Genomic DNA, 24,503 nt, shown 5'->3' on the forward strand with positions numbered 1-24,503 from the left:
TGTATGTATGACTCATGGTGAGGTGCCTGAGGATTGGCGGAATGCGTGCATAGTGCCATTGTACAAAGGCAAAGGGGATAAGAGTGAGTGCTCAAATTACGGAGGTATAAGTTTGTTGAGTATTCCTGGTAAATTATATGGGAGGGTATTGATTGAGAGGGTGAAAGCATGTACAGAGCATCAGATTGGGGAAGAGCAGTGTGGTTTCTGATGTGGTAGAGGATGTGTGGATCAGGTGTTTGCTTTGAAGAATGTATATGAGAAATACTTAGAAAAGCAAATGGATTTGTATGTAGCATTTATGGATCTGGAGAAGGCATATGATAGAGTTGATAGAGATGCTCTGTGGAAGGTATTAAGAATATATGGTGTGGGTGGCAAGTTGTTGGAAGCAGTGAAAAGTTTTTATCGAGGATGTAAGGCATGTGTACGTGTAGGAAGAGAGGAAAGTGATTGGTTCTCAGTGAATGTAGGTTTGCGGCAGGGGTGTGTGATGTCTCCATGGTTGTTTAATTTGTTTATGGATGGGGTTGTTAGGGAGGTGAATGCAAGAGTTTTGGAAAGAGGGGCAAGAATGAAGTCTGTTGTGGATGAGAGAGCTTGGGAAGTGAGTCAGTTGTTGTTCGCTGATGATACAGCGCTGGTGGCTGATTCATGTGAGAAACTGCAGAAGCTGGTGACTGAGTTTGGTAAAGTGTGTGAAAGAAGAAATTTAAGAGTAAATGTAAATAAGAGCAAGGTTATTAGGTACAGTAGGGTTGAGGGTCAAGTCAATTGGGAGGTAAGTTTGAATGGAGAAAAACTGGAGGAAGTAAAGTGTTTTAGATATCTGGGAGTGGATCTGGCAGTGGATGGAACCATGGAAGCGGAAGTGAATCATAGGGTGGGGGAGGGGGCGAAAACCCTGGGAGCCTTGAAGAATGTGTGGAAGTCGAGACCATTATCTCGGAAAGCAAAAATGGGTATGTTTGAAGGAATAGTGGTTCCAACAATGTTATATGGTTGCGAGGTGTGGGCTATGGATAGAGTTGTGCGGAGGAGGGTGGATGTGCTGGAAATGAGATGTTTGAGGACAATGTGTGGTGTGAGGTGGTTTGATCGAGTAAGTAATGTAAGGGTAAGAGAGATGTGTGGAAATAAAAAGAGCGTGGTTGAGAGAGCAGAAGAGGGTGTTTTGAAATGGTTTGGGCACATGGAGAGAATGAGTGAGGAAAGATTGACCAAAAGGATATATGTGTCGGAGGTGGAGGGAATGAGGAGAAGTGGGAGACCAAATTGGAGGTGGAAAGATGGAGTGAAAAAGATTTTGAGTGATCGGGGTCTGAACATGCAGGAGGGTGAAAGGCGGGCAAGGAATAGAGTGAATTGGATCGATGTGGTATACCGGGGTTGACGTGCTGTCAGTGGATTGAATCAGGGCATGTGAAGCGTCTGGGGTAAACCATGGAAAGCTGTGTAGGTATGTATATTTGCATGTGTGGACGTGTATGTATATACATGTGTATGGGGGTGGGTTGGGCCATTTCTTTCGTCTGTTTCCTTGCGCTACCTCACAAACGCGGGAGACAGCGGAAAAAAAAAAAAAAAAAAAAAAAAAAAAAACTAATATGGGAGATACCAAATTGCAAGTGGGGTGAGCTATGTCATATCTTACAACCAGCTACAATGGAAGCTCAAAGACACAGAAATAATGAAACAGTCAAGACATGGAATGAATCATAGCAAGAGACACAAACATGGCAGCTCTTCCCAAAAGAATCACACCTAACTAAATTCCTTTTGCAATCAGGAGTGTAAGCAATAACAATAATCCACCTATTGTGATACAATTTCATTCTAACCCATTTCAGTCTTAACCTCAAACACTTAGATTCTTTGATTTATTCCTATGCCTCATTGCACAATTATAAGATATGCTGTAATTCTACAAACACTTACCTGTGAACCAAGTGACGATGAGAAGCGGGCACCATGACTAGACATCTCATCAAAGCTACGTGGATTCTCCGCCAGTCCCTTTATCCTTAATGATTCTGCAGTCTGTGTAAAGATGCAACTTGGGTTATCAGTTCTTAAGCAGTAACCTTAATGAGGCCACAAATGTCATATCCCATTTTCATGCTTTAGGTAAAATCTCCAACACTGACCTTGAGCACATCTTGTAGTCTATCCTGGGAGACATTGACCTCCCCACGGTAAATAAAATCAATCACAGTCTTCAGGTCATCGATGCGAATATCTTTGAGGATCACAATGGGATGCTTGCAAGGGTTTGCCCCAAACAAGTCCTACAAAATAATGATGATATTAGCAAAAAAACACTTCTGTGAATATGTATTTTATATAAAACATCATTTACAAATATTAGTGTTACCGGATTCCACCTGCTTGAGGCTAAACCACAAGAGGGAAGTAACCTTCAGCGAGGCTGTACCATTTGGCCTAGTCTTGTCAATGAACTTCTCACTCCAAAGGAGTTCATATTTCCCTGCTACTGCAAGTAGCGCAGCCTTGGACTGGAGGAACCTCTGGAATGAGTTCCTATATAACACCAGGACTCTTTCTTGAATATTGATACTATGGCAATTTTTAATAAATAAAATATGCAAATACTTGAAATATATAATTGCTGATCCGTGATCTTTCAAACAACATACACCAAGAACAATAAAATTTACAAAAGTCCTAAAGTTAAACAGGAAATACAACAAATTAACATCATTCTACATAAAATCACATAATAAAAGATAAATGAAGAACTGTGCATTACCAGAGTAATTTAGCCTTCTAAAACAATGACAGCTATCATTGTAATGATGTGAACCCCATACCCATCTCTCCCTATTTCACTCTGTCCCCAACCTATATTTAGAACACCTATTACAAAAAGTTCTTCCCTTATATCTACTTCCCCAAATGATGTTTCATATTCTCTATCATTACACAATGAACATCCAACCATTTTACATATTTTGAGCTTTTCACACCTGAATTTTGTTCCAATACACTTATCATCAAACATCTTTTCAAATCAAATGCCCTTCATTAGCTATGCATAACCATCTATATCATAAGGGAGGTTTGAATTCTCACCATTCAGACCATTCCACTCATAGGTCCCGATGCCCAACTACTGCTGTCTTATGCAAATATAATGTTCAATTTCCTTTTCTCAGAAAAGTTTAAGCTTCCTTTCTATCATATTAAAAAATGTTCAAACTTCCATTCTTCCACATTCATCTCTTCTTCATTATCTATCTATCTATCTATATCCCTGATGCACGTTCCCTCATGGAACTTCCTTAAATTGGGATCCACAGCAATAGTCTCTTCTCCATAATTTCACTAACCCATTCAACCTTCTCTTGTAGAGCATCTAAAAGCATGCCGCTTTTGTTCAAGGTACAGATAAGCCAGCTGTACATCCTCCTCGTAATCATTCTGTACTCCTCCAAGCCATCACAAATGTTAGTTATATCATTTTTTTGTATTGTTTTTATGAGCAAGCTATCTATTCATGAAAAAATGCATGTTCGGCAGCAGCCTGAGGTAATACTGTGCTTAACATTTACACTGTTTTCATCATCTGGTAATGATTCTCGGAGGAATGTTCCCATCATGACACAAAATTCATCTTTTCCCACCTCTGTTTGAATGTCCAGCTGACTTATGGTACCAATACCGCTCTAGCTTAAAGAGGATTCTTATGTCATCAGGAAAGTATGGAAAAAATTCTGCTTTCCTGAGTACCTCAAGAACCACCAACATATGAGCATGGCTGTTGACATGCAATTTAAGCATACACAGTAACCCCAGAGAAAATAAATACATTAATTGTTAGCCTTACTCATGAAGGACACTTATGTATGACTTGGTGAGATAAGTGAAGAATACTATAAGACATGTGAAGAAGTAAGAGACAATGATTTTAGTGAGATGGCAAGAGGAGGAGGTAAGCCAGCAGAAGAGGTTACTAACACCATCCTCAAAAACCTGGTAGAGGCAGCCATGCACTTGATAGAATAATAACAAAGGAAGGAATGGCATGACACTTTCTGGTACCAGTGATGCCAACAGGAAAAAGAGCAACAGGACAAAGACAATTTCATGTGTATAAGTACACAAAAGTGTGAAAAATGAAAATTAGCCACCACATGGAGTACTGGGAGTGGTGATGGTTTGTGTAATGGTGAGTGCACAGATTCTCACTCCCTAAGCAAGTAATGAGACCAATAACACAGAGCTGAAAATGTATCTAAAAGTTTAGTGTACAAAACTGAGCAAAGACATATAGTGCATATAAAAACCAAAAGCATGAAAATCACAAAAACGTGTACCTTTGTGCAAGTACTATTACCAGTATCATATTCATTAATGATATATCTGTGCGAAATGTCAGTGTAAAGTGTGACAAAATGGAATAAAAATAAACAATCCAGACAACAACACCCATGTGACTTGCTGTTAGGTGAGGAAAGATCACATCAGATTGTCAGCACCAGGCTCTACTCTAACTTATTCCCAATCCAACAAGGAGAGATAGGTAGTATGTATGAGGAAAGGAGCCTGGATGTTTAGGCTCTGAGAGAAACAAAGCCCAAGGGTAAAGAGGAAGAGTGGTTTGGGAATGTCTTGGGAGCAAAGTCAGGGGTTGGTGAGAGGACAAGAGCAAAGGAAGAAGTAGCACTACTCCTGAAACATGAGGTGTGGGAGTATGTGATAAGAGTGTGAGAAAGTAAATTCTAGATTGATATGGGTAAAACTGAAAGTGGATGGAGAGAGATGGGTGATTATTGGTGCCTATGCACCTGGGCATGAGAAAAAAGACCATGGGCAGAAAGTGTTTTGGGAGCAGCTGAGTGAGTCTGGTGGCAGTTTGATGCACGAGACCGGGTTATGGAGATGGGTGATTTGAATGTAAAGGTGAGTAATGCAGCAGTTGAGGGTATAATTGGTGTACATGGGGTGTTCAGTGTTATAAATGGAAATGGTGAAGAGCTTGTAGATTTGTGTGCTGAAAAAGGACTGGTGATTGGGAATACCTGGTCTAAAAAGAGATATATACATAAGTATACATATGTAAGGAGGAAAAATGGCAAGAGAGCATTATTGGATTACACGTTAACTGATAAGTGTGTGAGAGACTTTTGGATGTTAATGTGCTGAGAGGTGCAACTGGAGCGGTGTCTGATCATTATCTTGTGGAGACGAAGGTGAAGATATGTAAAGGTTTTCAGAAAAGAAGAGAGAATGTTGGGGTGAAGAGAGTGGTGAAAGTAAGTGAGCTTGGAAAGGAGACTTGCATGAGGAAGTACCAGGAGAGATTGAGTGTAGAATGGAAAAAGGTAAGAGCAAATGACGTATAGGGAGTGGGGGAGGAATGAGATGTATTTAGGGAAGCAGTGATGGCTTGTGCAAAAGATGCCTGTGGCATGAGAAAGGTGGGAGGTGGGCAGATTAGAAAGGGTAGTGAGTGGTGGGATGAAGAAGCAAGATTGTTAGTGAAAGAAGAGAAAGAGGCATTTGGACAACTTTTGCAGGAATAGTGCAAACGACTGGGAGATGTATAAAAGAAAGAGGCAAGAGGTCAAGAGAAAGGTGCAAGAAGTGAAAAAGAGGGATAATGAGAGTTGGGGTGAGATAGTATCATTAAGTTTTACCGAGAATAAAAAGATGTTTTGGAAGGAGGTAAATAAAGTACGTAAGACAAGAAAACAAATGGGAACATCAGTGAAGGGGGAAAATGGGGAGGTAATAACAAGAAGTGGTGAAGTGAGAGGGAGATGGAGTAAGTATTTTGAGGGTTTGTCAAATGTGTTTGATGATGGAGTGGCAGATATAGAGTGTTTTGGTCGAGGTGGTGTGCGAAGTGAAAGGGTCAAGGAGAATGATTTGGTAAACAGAGAAGAGGGAGTTAAAGTTTAGCGGATGATGAAAGCCGGAAAGGCAGCAGGTTTGGATGGTATTGCAGTGGAATTTATTAAAAAAAGGGGTGACTGTGTTGTCGACTGGATGGTAAGGATATTCAGTGTAAGTATAGTTCATGGTGAAGTGCCTGAGAATAGGGAGAATGCATGCATAGTGCCATTGTATAAAGGCAAAGGGGATAAAGATGAGTGTTCAAATTATGGAGGCATAAGTCTGTTGAGTATTCCTGCAAAATCATATGGGAGGGTACTGATTGAGAGGGTCAAGGCATGTACAGAGCAGCATCACATTGGGGAAGAGCAGTGTGGTTTCTGAAGAGGTAGAGGATGTGTGGATCAGGTGTCTTTTGAAGAATGTATGTGAGAAATACTTAGAAAAGCAAATGGATTTGTATGTAGCACTTATGGATCTGGAGAAGGCACATGATAGAGTTGATAAAATTGCTCTCTGGAAGGTATCAAGAGTATATGGTGTGGGAGGTAAGTTGCTAGAAGCAGTGAAAGGTTTTTATCGAGGATGTAAGACATGTGAATGAGTAGGAAGAGAGGAAAGTGATTGGTTCCCAGTAAATGTCGATTTGTAGCAGGGGTGCGTGATGTCTCCATGGTTGTTCAATTTGTTTATGGATGGGGTTGTTAGGGAGGTGAATGTAAGACTTTTGGAGAGAGGGGCAAGTATGCAGTCTGTTGGGGATGAGAGGGCTTGGGAAGTGAGTCAGCTGTTGTTCAATGATGATACAGTGCTGGTGGCTGATTCGAGTGAGAAACTGCAGAAGTTGGTGACTGAGTTTGGTAAAGTTTGTGAACGAAGAAAGCTGAGAGTAATGCAAATAAGAGCAAGGTTATTAGGTTCAGAAGGGTTGAGGGACAAGTAAATTGGGAGGTATGTTTGAATGGAGAAAAACTGGAGGAAATGAAGTGTTGTAGATATCTGGGAGTGGATTTGGCATCAGATGGAACCATGGAAGTGGAAGTGAGTCACAGGGTGAGGAGTGGGCGAAGGTTCTGGGAACGTTGAAGAATGTGTGGAAGGCGAGAAGGTTATCTCGGAGAGCAAAAATGGGTATGCTCGAAAGAATAGTGGTTCCAAAAATGTTATATGGTTGTGAGGCATGGGTTATAGATGGGGTTGTGCGGAGGAGGGTGGATGTGTTGGAAATGAAATGTTTGAGGACAATATGTGGTGTGAGGTGGTTTGATTGAGAAAGTAATGAAAGGGTAAGAGAGATGTGTAGAAATAAAAAGTGTGGTGGAGAAAGCAGTTGTGTTGAAATGGTTCAGACATATGGAGAATGAAAGAGGGAACACTGACAAAGAGATATATGTGTGTCAGAGGTGAAGAGAACAAGGAGAAGTGGGAGACCAAATTGGAGAGGGAAGGATGGAGTGAAAAGGATTTTGAGTGATCTGGGCCTGAACATATAGGAGGGTGAGAGGCATGCAAGGAACAGAGTGAACTGTGTGATGTAGTATACTAGGGTCGACAAGCTGCCACTGGACTGAACCAGGGCATGTGAAGCATCTGGGGTAAGCCATGGAAAGGTCTGTGGGGCATGGATGTGGATAGGGAGCTGTGGTCTTGGTGCATTACACATGGCAGCTAGAGACTACTGAATGTAAGCAAATGTGGCCTTTTTGTCTGTTTTCCTGGTACTACCTCGTTGAAGCGGGGGCGTAGCAACACTATTTTCCTGTGTGGCAAGGTAGCGACAGGAATGGATGAAGGCAAGCAAGTATGAATTTTTTTTTTTTTTTTTTTTTTTTTTTTTTTTTTTTTTTTTATACTTTGTCACTGTCTCCCGCGTATTGCGAGGTAGGGCAAGGAAACAGACGAAAGAAATGGCCCAACCCCCCCCATACACATGTACATACACACGTCCACACACACAAATATACATACCTACACAGCTTTCCATGGTTTACCCCGGACGCTTCACATGCCTTGATTCAATCCACTGACAGCACGTCAACAACGGTATACCACATCGATCCAATTCACTCTATTCCTTGCCCTCCTTTCACCCTCCTGCATGTTCAGGCCCCGATCACACAAAATCTTTTTCACTCCATCTTTCCACCTCCAATTTGGTCTCCCTCTTCTCCTCGTTCCCTCCACCTCCGACACATATATCCTCTTGGTCAATCTTTCCTCACTCATTCTCTCCATGTGCCCAAACCATTTTAAAACACTCTCTTCTGCTCTCTCAACCACGCTCTTTTTATTTCCACACATCTCTCTTACCCTTACGTTACTTACTCGATCAAACCACCTCACACCACACATTGTCCTCAAACATCTCATTTCCAGCACATCCATCCTCCTGTGCACAACTCTATCCATAGCCCACGCCTCGCAACCATACAACATTGTTGGAACTACTATTCCTTCAAACATACCCATTTTTGCTTTCCGGGATAATGTTCTCGACTTCCACACATTTTTCAAGGCTCCCAAAATTTTCGCCCCCTCCCCCATCCTATGATCCACTTCCGCTTCCATGGTTCCATCCGCTGACAGATCCACTCCCAGATATCTAAAACACTTCACTTCCTCCAGTTTTTCACCATTCAAAGTATGAATATGTGCATGTGTATATATGTATATGTCTGTATATGTGTATGTATATATTGATATGTATATGTATCTATATGTGTGTGCATGGGTGTTTATGTCTATATATGTATATAAAAGGATGGGCCATTCTTTGTCTGTTTCCTTGTGCTACCTTTCTGACACAGGAAACAGCAATCAAGTATAATAAATATCATTTTTGCTTTGTCGCTCTCTCCCGCATTAGCGAGGTAGCGCAAGGGAACAGACGAAAGAATGGCCCAACCCACCCACATACACATGTATATACATACACATCCACACATGCAATATATACATACCTATACATCTCAACGTATACATATATATACACACACAGACATACATATATACATACACATCCACACACGTGGGAGGTGGGTTGATTAGAAAGGGTAGTGAGTGGTGGGATGAAGAAGTAAGATTATTAGTGAAAGAGAAGAGAGAGGCATTTGGACGATTTTTGCAGGGAAAAAATGCAATTGAGTGGGAGATGTATAAAAGAAAGAGACAGGAGGTCAAGAGAAAGGTGCAAGAGGTGAAAAAGAGGGCAAATGAGAGTTGGGGTGAGAGAGTATCATTAAATTTTAGGGAGAATAAAAAGATGTTCTGGAAGGAGGTAAATAAAGTGTGTAAGACAAGGGAGCAAATGGGAACTTCAGTGAAGGGCGTAAATGGGGAGGTGATAACAAGTAGTGGTGATCTGAGAAGGAGATGGAGTGAGTATTTTGAAGGTTTTTTGAATGTGTTTGATGATAGAGTGGCAGATATAGAGTGTTTTGGTCGAGGTGGTGTGCAAAGTGAGAGGGTTAGGGAAAATGATTTGGTAAACAGAGAAGAGGTAGTAAAAGCTTTGCGGAAGATGAAAGCCGGCAAGGCAGCAGGTTTGGATGGTATTGCAGTGGAATTTATTAAAAAAGGGGATGACTGTATTGTTGACTGGTTGGTAAGGTTATTTAATGTAAATAAATTATACATTTCCTTTTTTCCATAGCCAGAGGTTGAACCATTATGTGACATTCATTTTTTTCATTCATTTCAAGCTAGAAGTTTGAGTTTTCTAAATTGTTTCTTACATTTTTCATATGTATATATATGTGTGTGTGTGTGTGTGTGTGTATATGTGCGTATGTGTGTGTGTGTGTGTGTATGTGTATATGTATGTATATTATCCCTGGGGATAGGGGTGAAAGAATACTTCCCACGTATTCCTCGCGTGTCGTAGAAAGCGACTAGAGGGGACGGGAGCGGGGGGGCCAGAAATCCTCCCCTCCTTGTATTAACTTTCTAAAATGGGAAACAGAAGAAGGAGTCACGCGGGGAGTGCTCAACCTCCTCGAAGGCTCAGAGTGGGGTGCCTAAATGTGTGTGGATGTAACCAAGATGTGAAAAAAGGAGAGATAGGTAGTATGTTTGAGGAAAGGAACCTGGATGTTTTGGCTCTGAGTGAAACGAAGCTCAAGGGTAAAGGGGAAGAGTGGTTTGGGAATGTCTGGGGAGTAAAGTCAGGGGTTAGTGAGAGGACAAGAGCAAGGGAAGGAGTAGCAATACTCCTGAAACAGGAGTTGTGGGACTATGTGATAGAGTGTAAGAAAGTAAATTTCGATTAATATGGGTAAAACTGAAAGTTGATGGAGAGAGGTGGGTGATTATTGGTGCTTATGAACCTGCGCATGAGAAGAAAGATCAAGAGAGACAAGTGTTTTGGGAGCAGCTGAATGAGTGTGTTAGTGGTTTTGATGCACGAGACCGGGTTATAGTGATGGGTGATTTGAATGCAAAGGTGAGTAATGTGGCAGTTGAGGGAATAATTGGTATACATGGGGTGTTCAGTGTTGTAAATGGAAATGGTGAAGAGCTTGTAGATTTATGTGCTGAAAAAGGACTGATGATTGGGAATACCTGGTTTAAAAAGCGAGATATACATAAGTATACTTATGTAAGTAGGAGAGATGGCCAGAGAGCGTTATTCGATTACGTGTTAATTGACAGGCGTGCGAAAGAGAGACTTTTGGATGTTAATGTGCTGAGAGGTGCAACTGGAGGGATGTCTGATCATTATCTTGTGGAGGCTAAGGTGAAGATTTGTATGGGTTTTCAGAAAAGAAGAATGAATGTTGGGGTGAAGAGGGTGGTGAGAGTAAGTGAGCTTGAGAAGGAGACCTGTGTGAGGAAGTACCAGGAGAGACTGAGTACAGAATGGAAAAAGGTGAGAACAATGGAAGTAAGGGGAGTGGGGGAGGAATGGGATGTATTTAGGGAATCAGTGATGGATTGCGCAAAAGATGCTTGTGGCATGAGAAGAGTGGGAGGTGGGTTGATTAGAAAGGGTAGTGAGTGGTGGGATGAAGAAGTAAGAGTATTAGTGAAAGAGAAGAGAGAGGCATTTGGACGATTTTTGCAGGGAAAAAATGCAATTGAGTGGGAGATGTATAAAAGAAAGAGACAGGAGGTCAAGAGAAAGGTGCAAGAGGTGAAAAAAAGGGCAAATGAGAGTTGGGGTGAGAGAGTATCATTAAATTTTAGGGAGAATAAAAAGATGTTCTGGAAGGAGGTAAATAAAGTGCGTAAGACAAGGGAGCAAATGGGAACTTCAGTGAAGGGCGCAAATGGGGAGGTGATAACAAGTAGTGGTGATGTGAGAAGGAGATGGAGTGAGTATTTCGAAGGTTTGTTGAATGTGTTTGATGATAGAGTGGCAGATATAGGGTGTTTTGGTCGAGGTGGTGTGCAAAGTGAGAGGGTTAGGGAAAATGAGTTGGTAAACAGAGAAGAGGTAGTGAAAGCTTTGCGGAAGATGAAAGCCGGCAAGGCAGCAGGTTTGGATGGTATTGCAGTGGAATTTATTAAAAAAGGGGGTGACTGTATTGTTGACTGGTTGGTAAGGTTATTTAATGTATGTATGACTCATGGTGAGGTGCCTGAGGATTGGCGGAATGCGTGCATAGTGCCATTGTACAAAGGCAAAGGGGATAAGAGTGAGTGCTCAAATTACAGAGGTATAAGTTTGTTGAGTATTCCTGGGAAATTATATGGGAGGGTATTGATTGAGAGGGTGAAGGCATGTACAGAGCATCAGATTGGGGAAGAGCAGTGTGGTTTCAGAAGTGGTAGAGGATGTGTGGATCAGGTGTTTGCTTTGAAGTATGTATGTGAGAAATACCTAGAAAAGCAAATGGATTCGTATGTAGCATTTATGGATCTGGAGAAGGCATATGATAGAGTTGATAGAGATGCTCTGTGGAAGGTATTAAGAATATATGGTGTGGGAGGAAAGTTGTTAGAAGCAGTGAAAAGTTTTTATCGAGGATGTAAGGCATGTGTACGTGTAGGAAGAGAGGAAAGTGATTGGTTCTCAGTGAATGTAGGTTTGCGGCAGGGGTGTGTGATGTCTCCATGGTTGTTTAATTTGTTTATGGATGGGGTTGTTAGGGAGGTAAATGCAAGAGTTTTGGAAAGAGGGGCAAGTATGAAGTCTGTTGGGGATGAGAGAGCTTGGGAAGTGAGTCAGTTGTTGTTCGCTGATGACACAGCGCTGGTGGCTGATTCATGTGTGAAACAGCAGAAGCTGGTGACTGAGTTTGGTAAAGTGTGTGGAAGAAGAAAGTTAAGAGTAAATGTGAATAAGAGCAAGGTTATTAGGTACAGTAGGGTTGAGGGTCAAGTCAATTGGGAGGTGAGTTTGAATGGACAAAAACTGGAGGAAGTGAAGTGTTTTAGATACCTGGGAGTGGATCTGGCAGCGGATGGAACCATGGAAGCGGAAGTGGATCATAGGGTGGGGGAGGGGGCGAAAATTCTTGGGGCCTTGAAGAATGTGTGGAAGTCGAGAACATTATCTCGGAAAGCAAAAATGGGTATGTTTGAAGGAATAGTGGTTCCAACAATGTTGTATGGTTGCGAGGCGTGGGCTATGGATAGAGTTGTGCGCAGGAGGATGGATGTGCTGGAAATGAGATGTTTGAGGACAATGTGTGGTGTGAGGTGGTTTGATCGAGTGAGTAACGTAAGGGTAAGAGAGATGTGTGGAAATAAAAAGAGCGTGGTTGAGAGAGCAGAAGAGGGTGTTTTGAAGTGGTTTGGGCACATGGAGAGGATGAGTGAGGAAAGATTGACCAAGAGGATATATGTGTCGGAGGTGGAGGGAACAAGGAGAAGAGGGAGACCAAGTTAGAGGTGGAAGGATGGAGTGAAAAAGATTTTGTGTGATCGGGGCCTGAACATGCAGGAGGGTGAAAGGAGGGCAAGGAATAGAGTGAATTGGAGCGATGTGGTATACCGGGGCTGACGTGCTGTCAGTGGATTGAATCAAGGCATGTGAAGCGTCTGGGGTAAACCATGGAAAGCTGTGTAGGTATGTATATTTGCGTGTGTGGACGTATGTATATACATGTGTATGGGGGGGGGGGGGTTGGGCCATTTCTTTCGTCTGTTTCCTTGCGCTACCTCGCAAACGCGGGAGACAGCGACAAAGTATAAAAAAAAAAAAAAAAAGACTCATGGTGAGGTGCCTGAGGATTGGCGGAATGCGTGCATAGTGCCATTGTACAAAGGCAAAGGGGATAAGAGTGAGTGCTCAAATTACAGAGGTATAAGTTTGTTGAGTATTCCTGGTAAATTATATGGGAGGGTATTGATTGAGAGGGTGAGGGCATGTACAGAGCATCAGATTGGGGAAGAGCAGTGTGGTTTCAGAAGTGGTAGAGGATGTGTGGATTAGGTGTTTGCTTTGAAGAATGTATGTGAGAAATACTTAGAAAAGCAAATAGATTTGTATGTAGCATTTATGGATCTGGAGAAGGCATATGATAGAGTTGATAGAGATGCTCTGTGGAAGGTATTAAGAATATATGGTGTGGGAGGAAAGTTGTTAGAAGCAGTGAAAAGTTTTTATCGAGAATGTAAGGCATGTGTACGTGTAGGAAGAGAGGAAAGTGATTGGTTCTCAGTGAATGTAGGTTTGCAGCAGGGGTGTGTGATATCTCCATGGTTGTTTAATTTGTTTATGGATGGGGTTGTTAGGGAGGTGAATGCATGAGTTTTGGAAAGAGGGGCAAGTGTGAAGTCTGTTGTGAATGAGAGAGCTTGGGAAGTGAGTCAGTTGTTGTTCGCTGATGATACAGCGCTGGTGGCTGATTCATGTGAGAAACTGCAGAAGCTGGTGACTGAGTTTGGTAAAGTGTGTGAACGAAGAAAGTTAAGAGTAAATGTGAATAAGAGCAAGGTTATCAGGTACAGTAGGGTTGAGGGTCAAGTCAATTGGGAGGTAAGTTTGAATGGAGAAAAACTGGAGGAAGTAAAGTGTTTTAGATATCTGGGAGTGGATCTGGCAGCGGATGGAACCATGGAAGCGGAAGTGAATCATAGGGTGGGGGAGGGGCCGAAAATCCTGCGAGCCTTGAAAAATGTGTGGAAGTCGAGAACATTATCTCGGAAAGCAAAAATGAGTATGTCTGAAGGAATAGTGGTTCCAACAATGTTGTATGATTGCGAGGCGTGGGCTATGGATAGAGTTGTGCGCAGGAGGATGGATGTGCTGGAAATGAGATGTTTGAGGACAATGTGTGGTGTGAGGTGGTTTGATCGAGTAAGTAATGTAAGGGTAAGAGAGATGTGTGGAAATAAAAAGAGTGTGGTTGAGAGAGCAGAAGAGGGTGTTTTGAAATGGTTTGGGCACATGGAGAGAATGAGTGAGGAAAGATTGACCAAGAGGATATATGTGTCGGAGGTGGAGGGAACAAGGAGAAGTGGGAGACCAAATTGGAGGTGGAAAGATGGAGTGAAAAAGATTTTGAGTGATCGGGGCCTGAACATGCAGGAGGGTGAAAGGCGGGCAAGGAATAGAGAGAATTGGATCGATGTGGTATACCGTTGTTGACGTGCTGTCAGTGGATTGAATCAGGGAATGTGAAGCGTCTGGGGTAAACCATGGAAAGTTGTGTGGGTCCTGGATGTGGAAAGGGAGCTGTGGTTTCGGGCATTATTGTATGACAGCTAGAGACTGAGTGTGAACGAATGGGGCCTTTGTTGTCTTTTCCTTGCACTACCTCGCACACATGAGGGGGGGGGGGATGGTATTCCATGTGTGGCGAAGTGGCGATGGGAATGAATAAAGGTAGACAGTGTAAATTGTGTGCATGGGTATATATGTATGTGTCTGTGTGTGTATATATATGTGTACATTGAGATGTATAGGTATGTATATTTGCGTGTGTGGACGTGTATGTACATACATGTGTATGGGGGTGGGTTGGGCCATTTCTTTTGTCTGTTTCCTTGCGCTACCTCGCAAACGCGGGAGACAGCGACAAAGCAAAATAAATAAATAAATAAATAATCCACACACACAATATATACATACCTATACATCTCAACGTATACATATATATACACACACAGACATATACATATATACACATGCACATAATGCATAGTCTGCCTTTATTCATTCCCATTGCCACCCCGCCACACATGAAAATAACCTCCCCCTCCTACCAAATGTGCGTGAGGTAGCGCTAGGAAAAGACAACAAAGGCTACTTTCATTCACATTCAGTCTCTAGCTGTCATGTAATAATGCACCGAAACCACAGCTCCCTTTCCACATCCAGGCCCCACACAACTTTCCATGGTTTACCCCAGACACTTCACATGCCCTGGTTCAATCCATTGACTGCACATCGACCCCAGTATACCACATAGTTCCAATTCACTCTATTCCTTGCACACCATTCATCCTCCTGCATGTTCAGGCACCAATCACTCAAAATCTTTTTCACTCCATCTTTCCACATCCAATTTGGTTTCCCACTTCTCCTCGTTCCCTCCACCTCTGACACATATATCCTCTTGGTCAATCTTTCCTCACTCATTCTCTCCATGTGACCAAACCATTTCAAAACACCCTCTTCTGCTCTCGCAACCACACTTTTTACTACCACACATCTCTCTTACTCTATCATTACTTACTCGATCAAACCACCTCACACCACATAATGTCCTCAAACATCTCATTTCCAACACATCCACCCTCCTGTGCACAACTCTATCCATAGCCCACGCCTTGCAAGCATATGACATTGTTGGAACCACTATTCCTTCAAACATACCCATTTTTGCTTTCCAAGATAATGTTCTCGACTTCCACACATTTTTCAATGCTCCCAGAACTTTCGCCCCCTCCCCCACCCTATGATTCACATCCGCTTCCATGGTTCCATCTGCTGCCAAATCCATGTGGATCCCAGATATCTAAAACACTTCACTTCCTCCAGTTTTTCTCCATTCAAACTTACCTCCCAATTGACTTGTCCGTCAACCCTACTGTACCTAATAACCTTGCTCTTATTCACATTTACTCTCAGCTTTCTTCTTTCTCTCACTTTACCAAACTCAGTCACCAGCTCCTGCAGTTTCTCACACGAATCAGCCAACAGCCCTGTATCATCAGCGAATAGCAACTGACTCACTTTCCAAGTTCTCTCATCCACAACACTCTGCATACTTGCCCCTCTTTCCAAAACTCTTGCATTCACCTCCCTAACAACTCCATCCAGAAACAAATTAAACAACCATGGAGACATCATACACCCCTGCCGCAAACCTACATTCACCGAGAAGCAATCACTTTCCTCTCTTCCTACACGCACACATGCCTCACAACCTCGACAAAAACCCTTCACTGAATGGGTCTTTCTTTGTCGGTGTGCTGGTGCTATCTTGCTAATGTGGGAAAAAGCAATCATCATACGCATATTTTTTTTTTTTTTTGCTTTGTCGCTGTCTCCCGCGTTTGCGAGGTAGCGCAAGGAAACAGACGAAAGAAATGGCCCAACCCACCCCCATACACATGTATATACATACGTCCACACACGCAAATATACATACCTACACAGCTTTCCATGGTTTACCCCAGACGCTTCACATGCCCTGATCCAATCCACTGACAGCACGTCAACCCCGGTATACCACATCGATCTAATTCACTCTATTCCTTGCCCTCCTTTCACCCTCCTGCATGTTCAGGCCCCGATCACTCAAAATCTTTTCCACTCCATCTTTCCACATCCAATTTGGTCTCCCACTTCCCCTCGTTCCCTCCACCTCCGACACATATATCCTCTTGGTCAATCTTTCCTCACTCATTCTCTCCATGTGCCCAAACCATTTCAAAACACCCTCTTCTGCTCTCTCAACCACACTCTTTTTATTTCCACACATCTCTCTTACCCTTACGTTACTTACTCGATCAAACCACCTCACACCACACATTGTCCTCAAACATCTCATTTCCAGCACATCCACCCTCCTGCGCACAACTCTATCCATAGCCCACACCTCGCAACCATACAACATTGTTGGAACCACTATTCCTTCAAACATACCCATTTTTGCTTTCAGAGATAAGGTTCTCAACTTCCAAACATTCTTCAAGGCTCCCAGGATTTTCGCCCCCTCCCCCACCCTATGATCCACTTCCGCTTCCATGGTTCCATCCGCTGCCAGATCCACTTCCAGATATCTAAAACACTTTACTTCCTCCACTTTTTCTCCATTCAAACTTACCTCCCAATTGACTTGACCCTCAACCCTACTGTACCTAATTACCTTGCTCTTATTCACATTTACTCTTAATTTTCTTCGTTCACACACTTTACCAAACTCAGTTACCAGCTTCTGCAGTTTCCAAAACTCTTGCATTCACCTCCCTAACAACCCCATCCATAAACAAATTAAACAACCATGGAGACATCACACACCCCTGCCGCAAACCTACATTCACTGAGAACCAATCACTTTCCTCTCTTCCTACACGTACACATGCCTTACATCCTCGATAAAAACTTTTCACTGCTTACCACAACTTGCCTCCCACACCATATATTCTTAATACTTTCCACAGAGCATCTCTATCAACTCTATCATATGCCTTCTCCAGATCCATAAATGCTACATACAAATCCATTTGCTTTTCTAAGTATTTCTCACATACATTCTACAAAGCAAACACCTGATCCACACATCCTCTACCACTTCTGAAACCACACTGCTCTTCCCCAATCTGATGCTCTGTACATGCCTTCACCCTCTCAATCAATACCCTCCCATATAATTTACCAGGAATACTCAACAAACTATTTTTTTTTTTTTTGTCGCTGTCTCCCGCGTTTGCGAGGTAGCGCAAGGAAACAGACGAAAGAAATGGCCCAACCCACCCCCATACACATGTATATACATACGTCCACACACGCAAATATACATACCTACACAGCTTTCCATGGTTTACCCCAGACGCTTCACATGCCCTGATTCAATCCACTGACAGCACATCAACCCCGGTATACCACATCGCTCCAATTCACTCTATTCCTTGCCCTCCTTTCACCCTCCTGCATGTTCAGGCCCCGATCACACAAAATCTTTTTCACTCCATCTTTCCACCTCCAATTTGGTCTCCCTCTTCTCCTCGTTCCCTCCACCTCCGACACATATATCCTCTTGGTCAATCTTTCCTCACTCATTCTCTCCATGTGCCCAAACCATTTCAAAACACCCTCTTCTGCTCTCTCAACCACGCTCTTTTTATTTCCACACATCTCTCTTACCCTTACGTTACTTACTCGATCAAACCACCTCACACCACACATTGTCCTCAAACATCTCATTTCCAGCACATCCATCCTCCTGCGCACAACTCTATCCATAGCCCACGCCTCGCAACCATACAACATTGTTGGAACCACTATTCCTTCAAACATACCCATTTTTGCTTTCCAAGATAATGTTCTCGACTTCTACACATTCTTCAAGGCTCCCAGAATTTTCGCCCCCTCCCCCACCCTATGATCCACTTCCGCTTCCATGGTTCCATCCGCTGCCAGATCCACTCCCAGATATCTAAACCACTTCACTTCCTCCAGTTTTTCTCCATTCAAACTCACCTCCCAATTGACTTGACCCTCAACCCTACTGTACCTAATAACCTTGCTCTTATTCACATTTATTCTTAACTTTCTTCTTTCACACACTTTACCAAACTCAGTCACCAGCTTCTGTAATTTGAGCACTCACTCTTATCCCCTTTGCCTTTGTACAATGGCACTTTTGCACGCATTCTGCCAATCCTCAGGCACCTCACCATGAGTCATACATACATTAAATAACCTTACCAACCAGTCAATAATACAGTCACCCCCTTTTTTTATAAATTCCACTGCAATACCATCCAAGCCTGCTGCCTTGCCAGCTTTCATCTTCCGCAAAGCTTTTACTACCTCTTCTCTGTTTACCAAATCATTTTCCCTAACCCTCTCACTTTGCACACCAAAAAATCGTCCAAATGCCTCTCTCTTCTCTTTCACTAATAATCTTACTTACGCATATACATAAATCAATATATAACAAGAATAATATGAACAGGGGACAGGTAGAAATAATACTTCTTATGTATTCCCTGCATGTTGTAGAAGGCGACTAAGAGGGGTGGGAGCAGGCCATTGGAAATCCTCTCTTCCACTATCAATTTCCAAAAGAAGGAACAAACAAAGGGAATACATGAGGAATTTTCCCTCTAAAGCTCAGTCATCTGTTCTTGACATTAACTCACTCAAGCAGGAAATGGAATGTACGAGAAAAAAAATAATAATAATAACAGGAGTGCGGTTCAAAGAGCTGAAGTGGGTGTGCTGAAAAGGTATGAACATACAGAGAGAATGAATGAGGCAAGGTTGACAAAGAGGATATATGTGTCAAAAGCGGATGGGACATGGAGAAGCGAAAGACTAAATTGGAGATGTAAGGATGGAACGGAAAAGATTTAGAATAACTGAGGCCTGAACATGCAGGAAGGAGAAAGAGGTGCATGAGATGGAGTGAAATGGAATGATGCAGTATACTGGGATTGAATTGAACCACTGCATGTAAACTGGCCGCGTGAAATCATGAAAAGGTCTGTGGAGAATGGTTGTGGATAGGGAGCTGTAGTTCTGGTGCACTGCACAAGACAGTCAGAGAATGGACATACACGAATGTTGTCTTTCTTGCTCTGTTCTTGGGGCTACCTCACTAATGCATGAAATGGCGATAAAGTTTGAAAAAACAAAAATTATAATAAAAGTGCCTAAGTTAATGGTAATAAAACACAAGTTCTATTCTAAGTGTGGCACTGTCCTTTGTGATTGATGTTTCATTCAAAGATTACTTCTAAAGCTTGACAGTTCATGACTATGTCACTGATGCACTGCTTAAGGAACATGACATAAATGTATCTTAAATTGTTCCTGTACTAAAGATATTTTAGGTCAAGCAGTCATTTGTAATTAACAAGACAGACATTTGAGTGACTTCATTCAGTATACTCAAAAGGAGTGCTTGTTAAAAGATATCTCAGTATTCATTTCAGCACTATACTTTACCCAGAGAATAAGATACAAAATAAAATCACAAAGATGCATTCCATTATCTTTTTTATACCTGTAACCTTCAGTTAACATCAAAAAATTCATGGCCAAATTCTCCTTTCTATAATTTAAGGAAAACAACAACTCAGGGAGACATAATATAATCATGCTAACAAAAAACACCAAATAAAACCTTTGTAAGAATAACTAGTAAATTCAGGAGAACTGCGACAACTTCACCCAGAGAATAAGATAGAAAATATAATCACAAAGATGCATTCCATTATCTTTTTTATACCTGTAACCTTCAGCTAACATCAAATAAATTCATGGCCAAATTCTCCTTTCTAAAATTTAAGGAAAAGAACAACTCAGGGAGACATAATACAATCATGCTAACAAAAAACACAAAATAAAACCTTTGTAAGAATAACTTGTAAATTCAGGAGAACTGTGACAACTCGAAAAATAAATACACACATTACTATTAACATACTTTAAAGTAGATACTGCATGCTGAAAGCACTAGCTTATGTGCGTGTATGTAGTGACCATCAGTGGCCAGTGTGACATCCACCAGGGCCTCAGATGTGAGCAGCTCGGAAAACACCGTCACCAGATTGGGCTGGTGATTGTTCCAGCGCAGGCAGTATTCTGACATTTTGGTTTCTAACTCTACATTACTTTCTGTAAAAAAAGAAGAAAGATTACAATGCTGTATATATCTCAAAATATTTTATGGATACAAAAATAAAAAAAATACCATAAAACATACTGTTCCAGGGAGAAACAGAGACGGTGACAAAAATATAAAACCAATGGCATTTACCTAAATATGCCATAGACCTGAAAAGAGCCACAACTCCAAATACTGACAAACAAGGATACTTTCTCATTTGCAATACAGTCTGTACCAAGGAAATCCAAGTGCAGTGACAATAAAAAACCAAAGAGTTTATATGAAAGTTAATGACAAAAACACCATAAATCCTGGGAACATCATAACTTTCAATACTCAACAAAAAAGGCAAATAACATGTAAGAAGAATAGTTTGGGGGAAAAAGAATAAGAGACTGAAGAAATGTGAAGGCTGGATAATGGGTAAAGGGAAAGAACGGGTTATAAAAGTCCAAATAGTAACGTCAGGGGTTGGTGAGAAGGATAAAGCTACTAAAGATGGGGTAGAACCATTGCTAAAGCAGCTGTAGGAGTGTTGAGAGAGTGTACGGTAGTGAGCTTCAAACAGATGTGCATAAAAATGAAAGCAGTTTGCAAGAGATTGGTGATCATTAGTGCTTTTGTACCTGGTTACGAGAAAAAAGCATTTTGGGAGCAACTAAGTGAGTGTGCAGTTGAAAGATGAAGACTATGCTGAAAGCAGTATGGACATATGGAGAGGATGAGTGAGAAGTTGACATAGAGGATACATGAATCAGACGTGGAAGGGTTAAAGGGAAGGGGAAGACCATGTTGGAGATAGAATGATGGAGTGAAAAAGTTTTGAGTGATCAGGGCTTGAATATACAACAGGGGAATAGGCAAGCATGGGATAGAGTGAACTAGAACAACATGGTGTACAAGGGTCAACATGCTGTCAGTGGACTGAACATCAACATCTGAAGTGCCTGGGGGAAACCATGGAAAGGTTTGTTGGCCTGGTCATGGACATAGGGCTGTACTTTCAGAGCATTGCACAGGGCAGCTAGAGAATGGGGTGGGCAAATGCTGCCTATTTTTCATCTGTTCCTGGCACTACCTCACTAATATGTGAAACAGCAATCAAGTATGAAAGACACATTTTTTCATACAAGATCATCATTACAAGGGAGTGGTTCCAAGTGAAGGCAGGTTTGCAACAGGGGTGTGTGATGCTATCATGGCTGTTTAATATGTTTACTGATGGAGTGGCATGGGGGGTAACCGTAAGGATCCTGAAGTGAAGGGCAGTTCCGCAATCCATCAGGGGGAGGGGGCTTGGGTGGTGAGCCGGTTACTGTCTGTTTGTTGATGATACAGAGCTTGCGGTAGATTGAGTAAGAAACTGGAGATGCTGGTTTCTCAAGTTTGGGAGTGTGTGTGAAAGGAGGATTATGAGTAAATGTAAAATAAAAGCAAGATATTCTTTAAGCTTTGCAGTGGACATATAGTTAGAGCGTGTCTTCATGAACATAAAGTGAAGTTTCTCAGACACCTATGAGCAGAAATGGCAGGAAATGGAACCATGGGAGCTGAAGGGAGCCACAAGGAGGGTGAAGAAACAAAGGTGCTGGGTGCATCAATTGTGTAGAAAGAGAGGTCACTGTCTAAGAGGACAAAGATGAGTATAATGGATGGTCGCGGCCTAGCTGTAAAGATGTTAGGCATGGGTCCTAAATTACAAAGTACATAAGAGGGTAGATGTGTGAGGCATTGAATGTTTGAAAAGAAAGTGTGGTGTGAGGAGGGTTGATCAAATAAGAAATGACTAAGAAATAGCAACAGTAAGAAAAGGTTGTGGTAGTAATAGTAAGAGGAGTAGATATCAGAGAGCTGATGATGGTGTGCTAAAATGGTTTCGAAATATGGAGAGAATGACCATAGTCTGGATGCCAAAACTCCCCCTTCTTTTCAGCTGAACATGAAATTTTGTGGTAAATAATTGTTTTCTGCAAAATTTGAGTCTTTTTGGTCTCTATAAATATATAAATATATATCCCTGGGGATAGGGGAGAAAGAATACTTCCCACGTATTCCCTGCGTGTCGTAGAAGGTGACTAAAAGGGGAGGGAGCGGGGGGCTGGAAATCCTCCCCTCTCACTTTTTTTTTTTAATTTTCCAAAAGAGGGAACAGAGAAGGGGCCCAGGTGAGGATATTCCCTCAAGGGCCCAGTCCTCTGTTCTCAACGCTACCTCGCTAATGCGGGAAATGGCAAATAGTATGAAAGAAGAAAGAAGAAAATATAATCCTAATAACCTTGCACTTATTCACATTTACTCTCAGCTTCCTTCTTTCACACACTTTACCAAACTCAGTCACCAGCTTCTGCAGTTTCTCACCCGAATCAGCCACCAGCACTGTATCGTCAGCGAACAACAACTGACTCACTTACCAAGCCCTCTCATCCACAACAGACTGCCCCCTCTCCAAAACTCTTGCATTCATCTCCCTAACAACCCCATCCATAAACAAATCAAACAACCATGGAGATATCATGCACCCCTGCCACAAACATACAATCAATGAGAACCAATCACTTTCCTCTCTTCCTACTCGTACACATGCCTTACATCCTAGATAAAAACTTTTCACTGCTTCTAGCAACTTTCCTCCCACACCATATACTCTTAATACCTTCCACAGAGCATCTCTATCAACTCTATCATATGCCTTCTCCAGATCCATAAATGCTACATACAAATCCATTTGTTTTTCTAAGTATTTCTCACATACATTCTTCAAAGCAAACACCTGATCCACATATCCTCAACCACTTCTGAAACCACACTGCTCTTCCCCAATTTGATGCTCTGTACATGCCTTCACCCTCTCAATCAATACCCTCCCATATAATTTACCAGGAATACTTAACAAACTTATACCTCTGTAATTTGAAAACTCACCTTTATCCCCTTTGCCTTTGTACAATGGCACTATGCATGCATTCCGCCAATCCTCAGGTACTTCACCATGAACCATACGCACATGGAATATCCTCACCAACCAGTCAACAACACAGTCACCCCCTTTTTCAATAAATTCCACTGCAATACCATCCAAGCCTTGCCGGCTTTCATCTTCTGCAAAGCTTTCACTACCCCTTTTCTGTTTACCAAATTATTCTCCTTAACCCTCTCACTTCACACACCACTTCAACCAAAACATCCTATATCTGCCACTCTATCATCTAACACATTCAACAAACCTTCAAACTACTAACTCCATCTCCTTCTCACAGCACCACTACTTGTTATTATTTCCCCATCAGCCTCCTTCACCGATGTTCCCATTTGTTCTCTTGCCTTATGCACTTTATTTACCTCCGTCCAAAACATCTTTTTATTCTCCCTAAAATTTACTGATACTCTCTCACCCCAACTCTCATTTGCCTTCTTTTTCATTTTTTGCACCTTTCTCTCAACCTCCTGCCTCTTTCTTCTATACATCTCTCAGTCATTTGCACTATTTCCCTACAAAAAATCGTCCAAATGCCTCTCTCTTCTCATTCACTAACAATCTTACTTCATCCCACCACTCACTTGAGGGACAAGTCAGTTTGAATGGAGAAAAACTGGAGGAAGTGAAGAGTTTTAGATATCTGGAAGTGGATCTGGCAGCGGATGGATCCATGGAAGCCGAAATGAGTCACAGGGTGGGGGAGGGGGCGAAGACTCTAGGAGCACTGAAATATGTGTGGAAGACGAGAACGTTATCTCGGAAAGCAAAAATGGGTATGTTTGAAGGAACAGTGGTTCCAACAATGTCATATGGTTGTGAGGCGTGGGCTATAGATAGGGTTGTGCGCAGGAGGGTGGATGTGTTGGAAATGAGATGTTTGAGGACAATATGTTGTGCGAGGTGGTTTGTTCAAGTAAGTAATGAAAGGGTAA

General features: G+C 42.1%; 1 protein-coding gene across 2 annotated transcripts in view; it reads right to left on the minus strand.

Annotated features, from left to right (window-relative positions):
• LOC139751350 (uncharacterized) overlaps window positions 1-24,503 on the minus strand; it is a 234,182-nt gene that overhangs the window by 189,928 nt on the left and 19,751 nt on the right. For both annotated transcript variants that reach the window (XM_071666708.1, XM_071666707.1), the window contains exons 2-4: window positions 20,412-20,602; window positions 2,148-2,288; window positions 1,939-2,040 (exon numbers count right to left, since the gene is read on the minus strand). In XM_071666708.1, the coding sequence (XP_071522809.1) occupies window positions 1,939-2,040; window positions 2,148-2,288; window positions 20,412-20,602 (434 nt within the window). The remainder of the gene's footprint in view (window positions 1-1,938; window positions 2,041-2,147; window positions 2,289-20,411; window positions 20,603-24,503) is intronic.

Source organism: Panulirus ornatus, chromosome 11 (genome assembly GCF_036320965.1).
Source record: "Panulirus ornatus isolate Po-2019 chromosome 11, ASM3632096v1, whole genome shotgun sequence".
Taxonomy (NCBI): domain Eukaryota; kingdom Metazoa; phylum Arthropoda; class Malacostraca; order Decapoda; family Palinuridae; genus Panulirus; species Panulirus ornatus.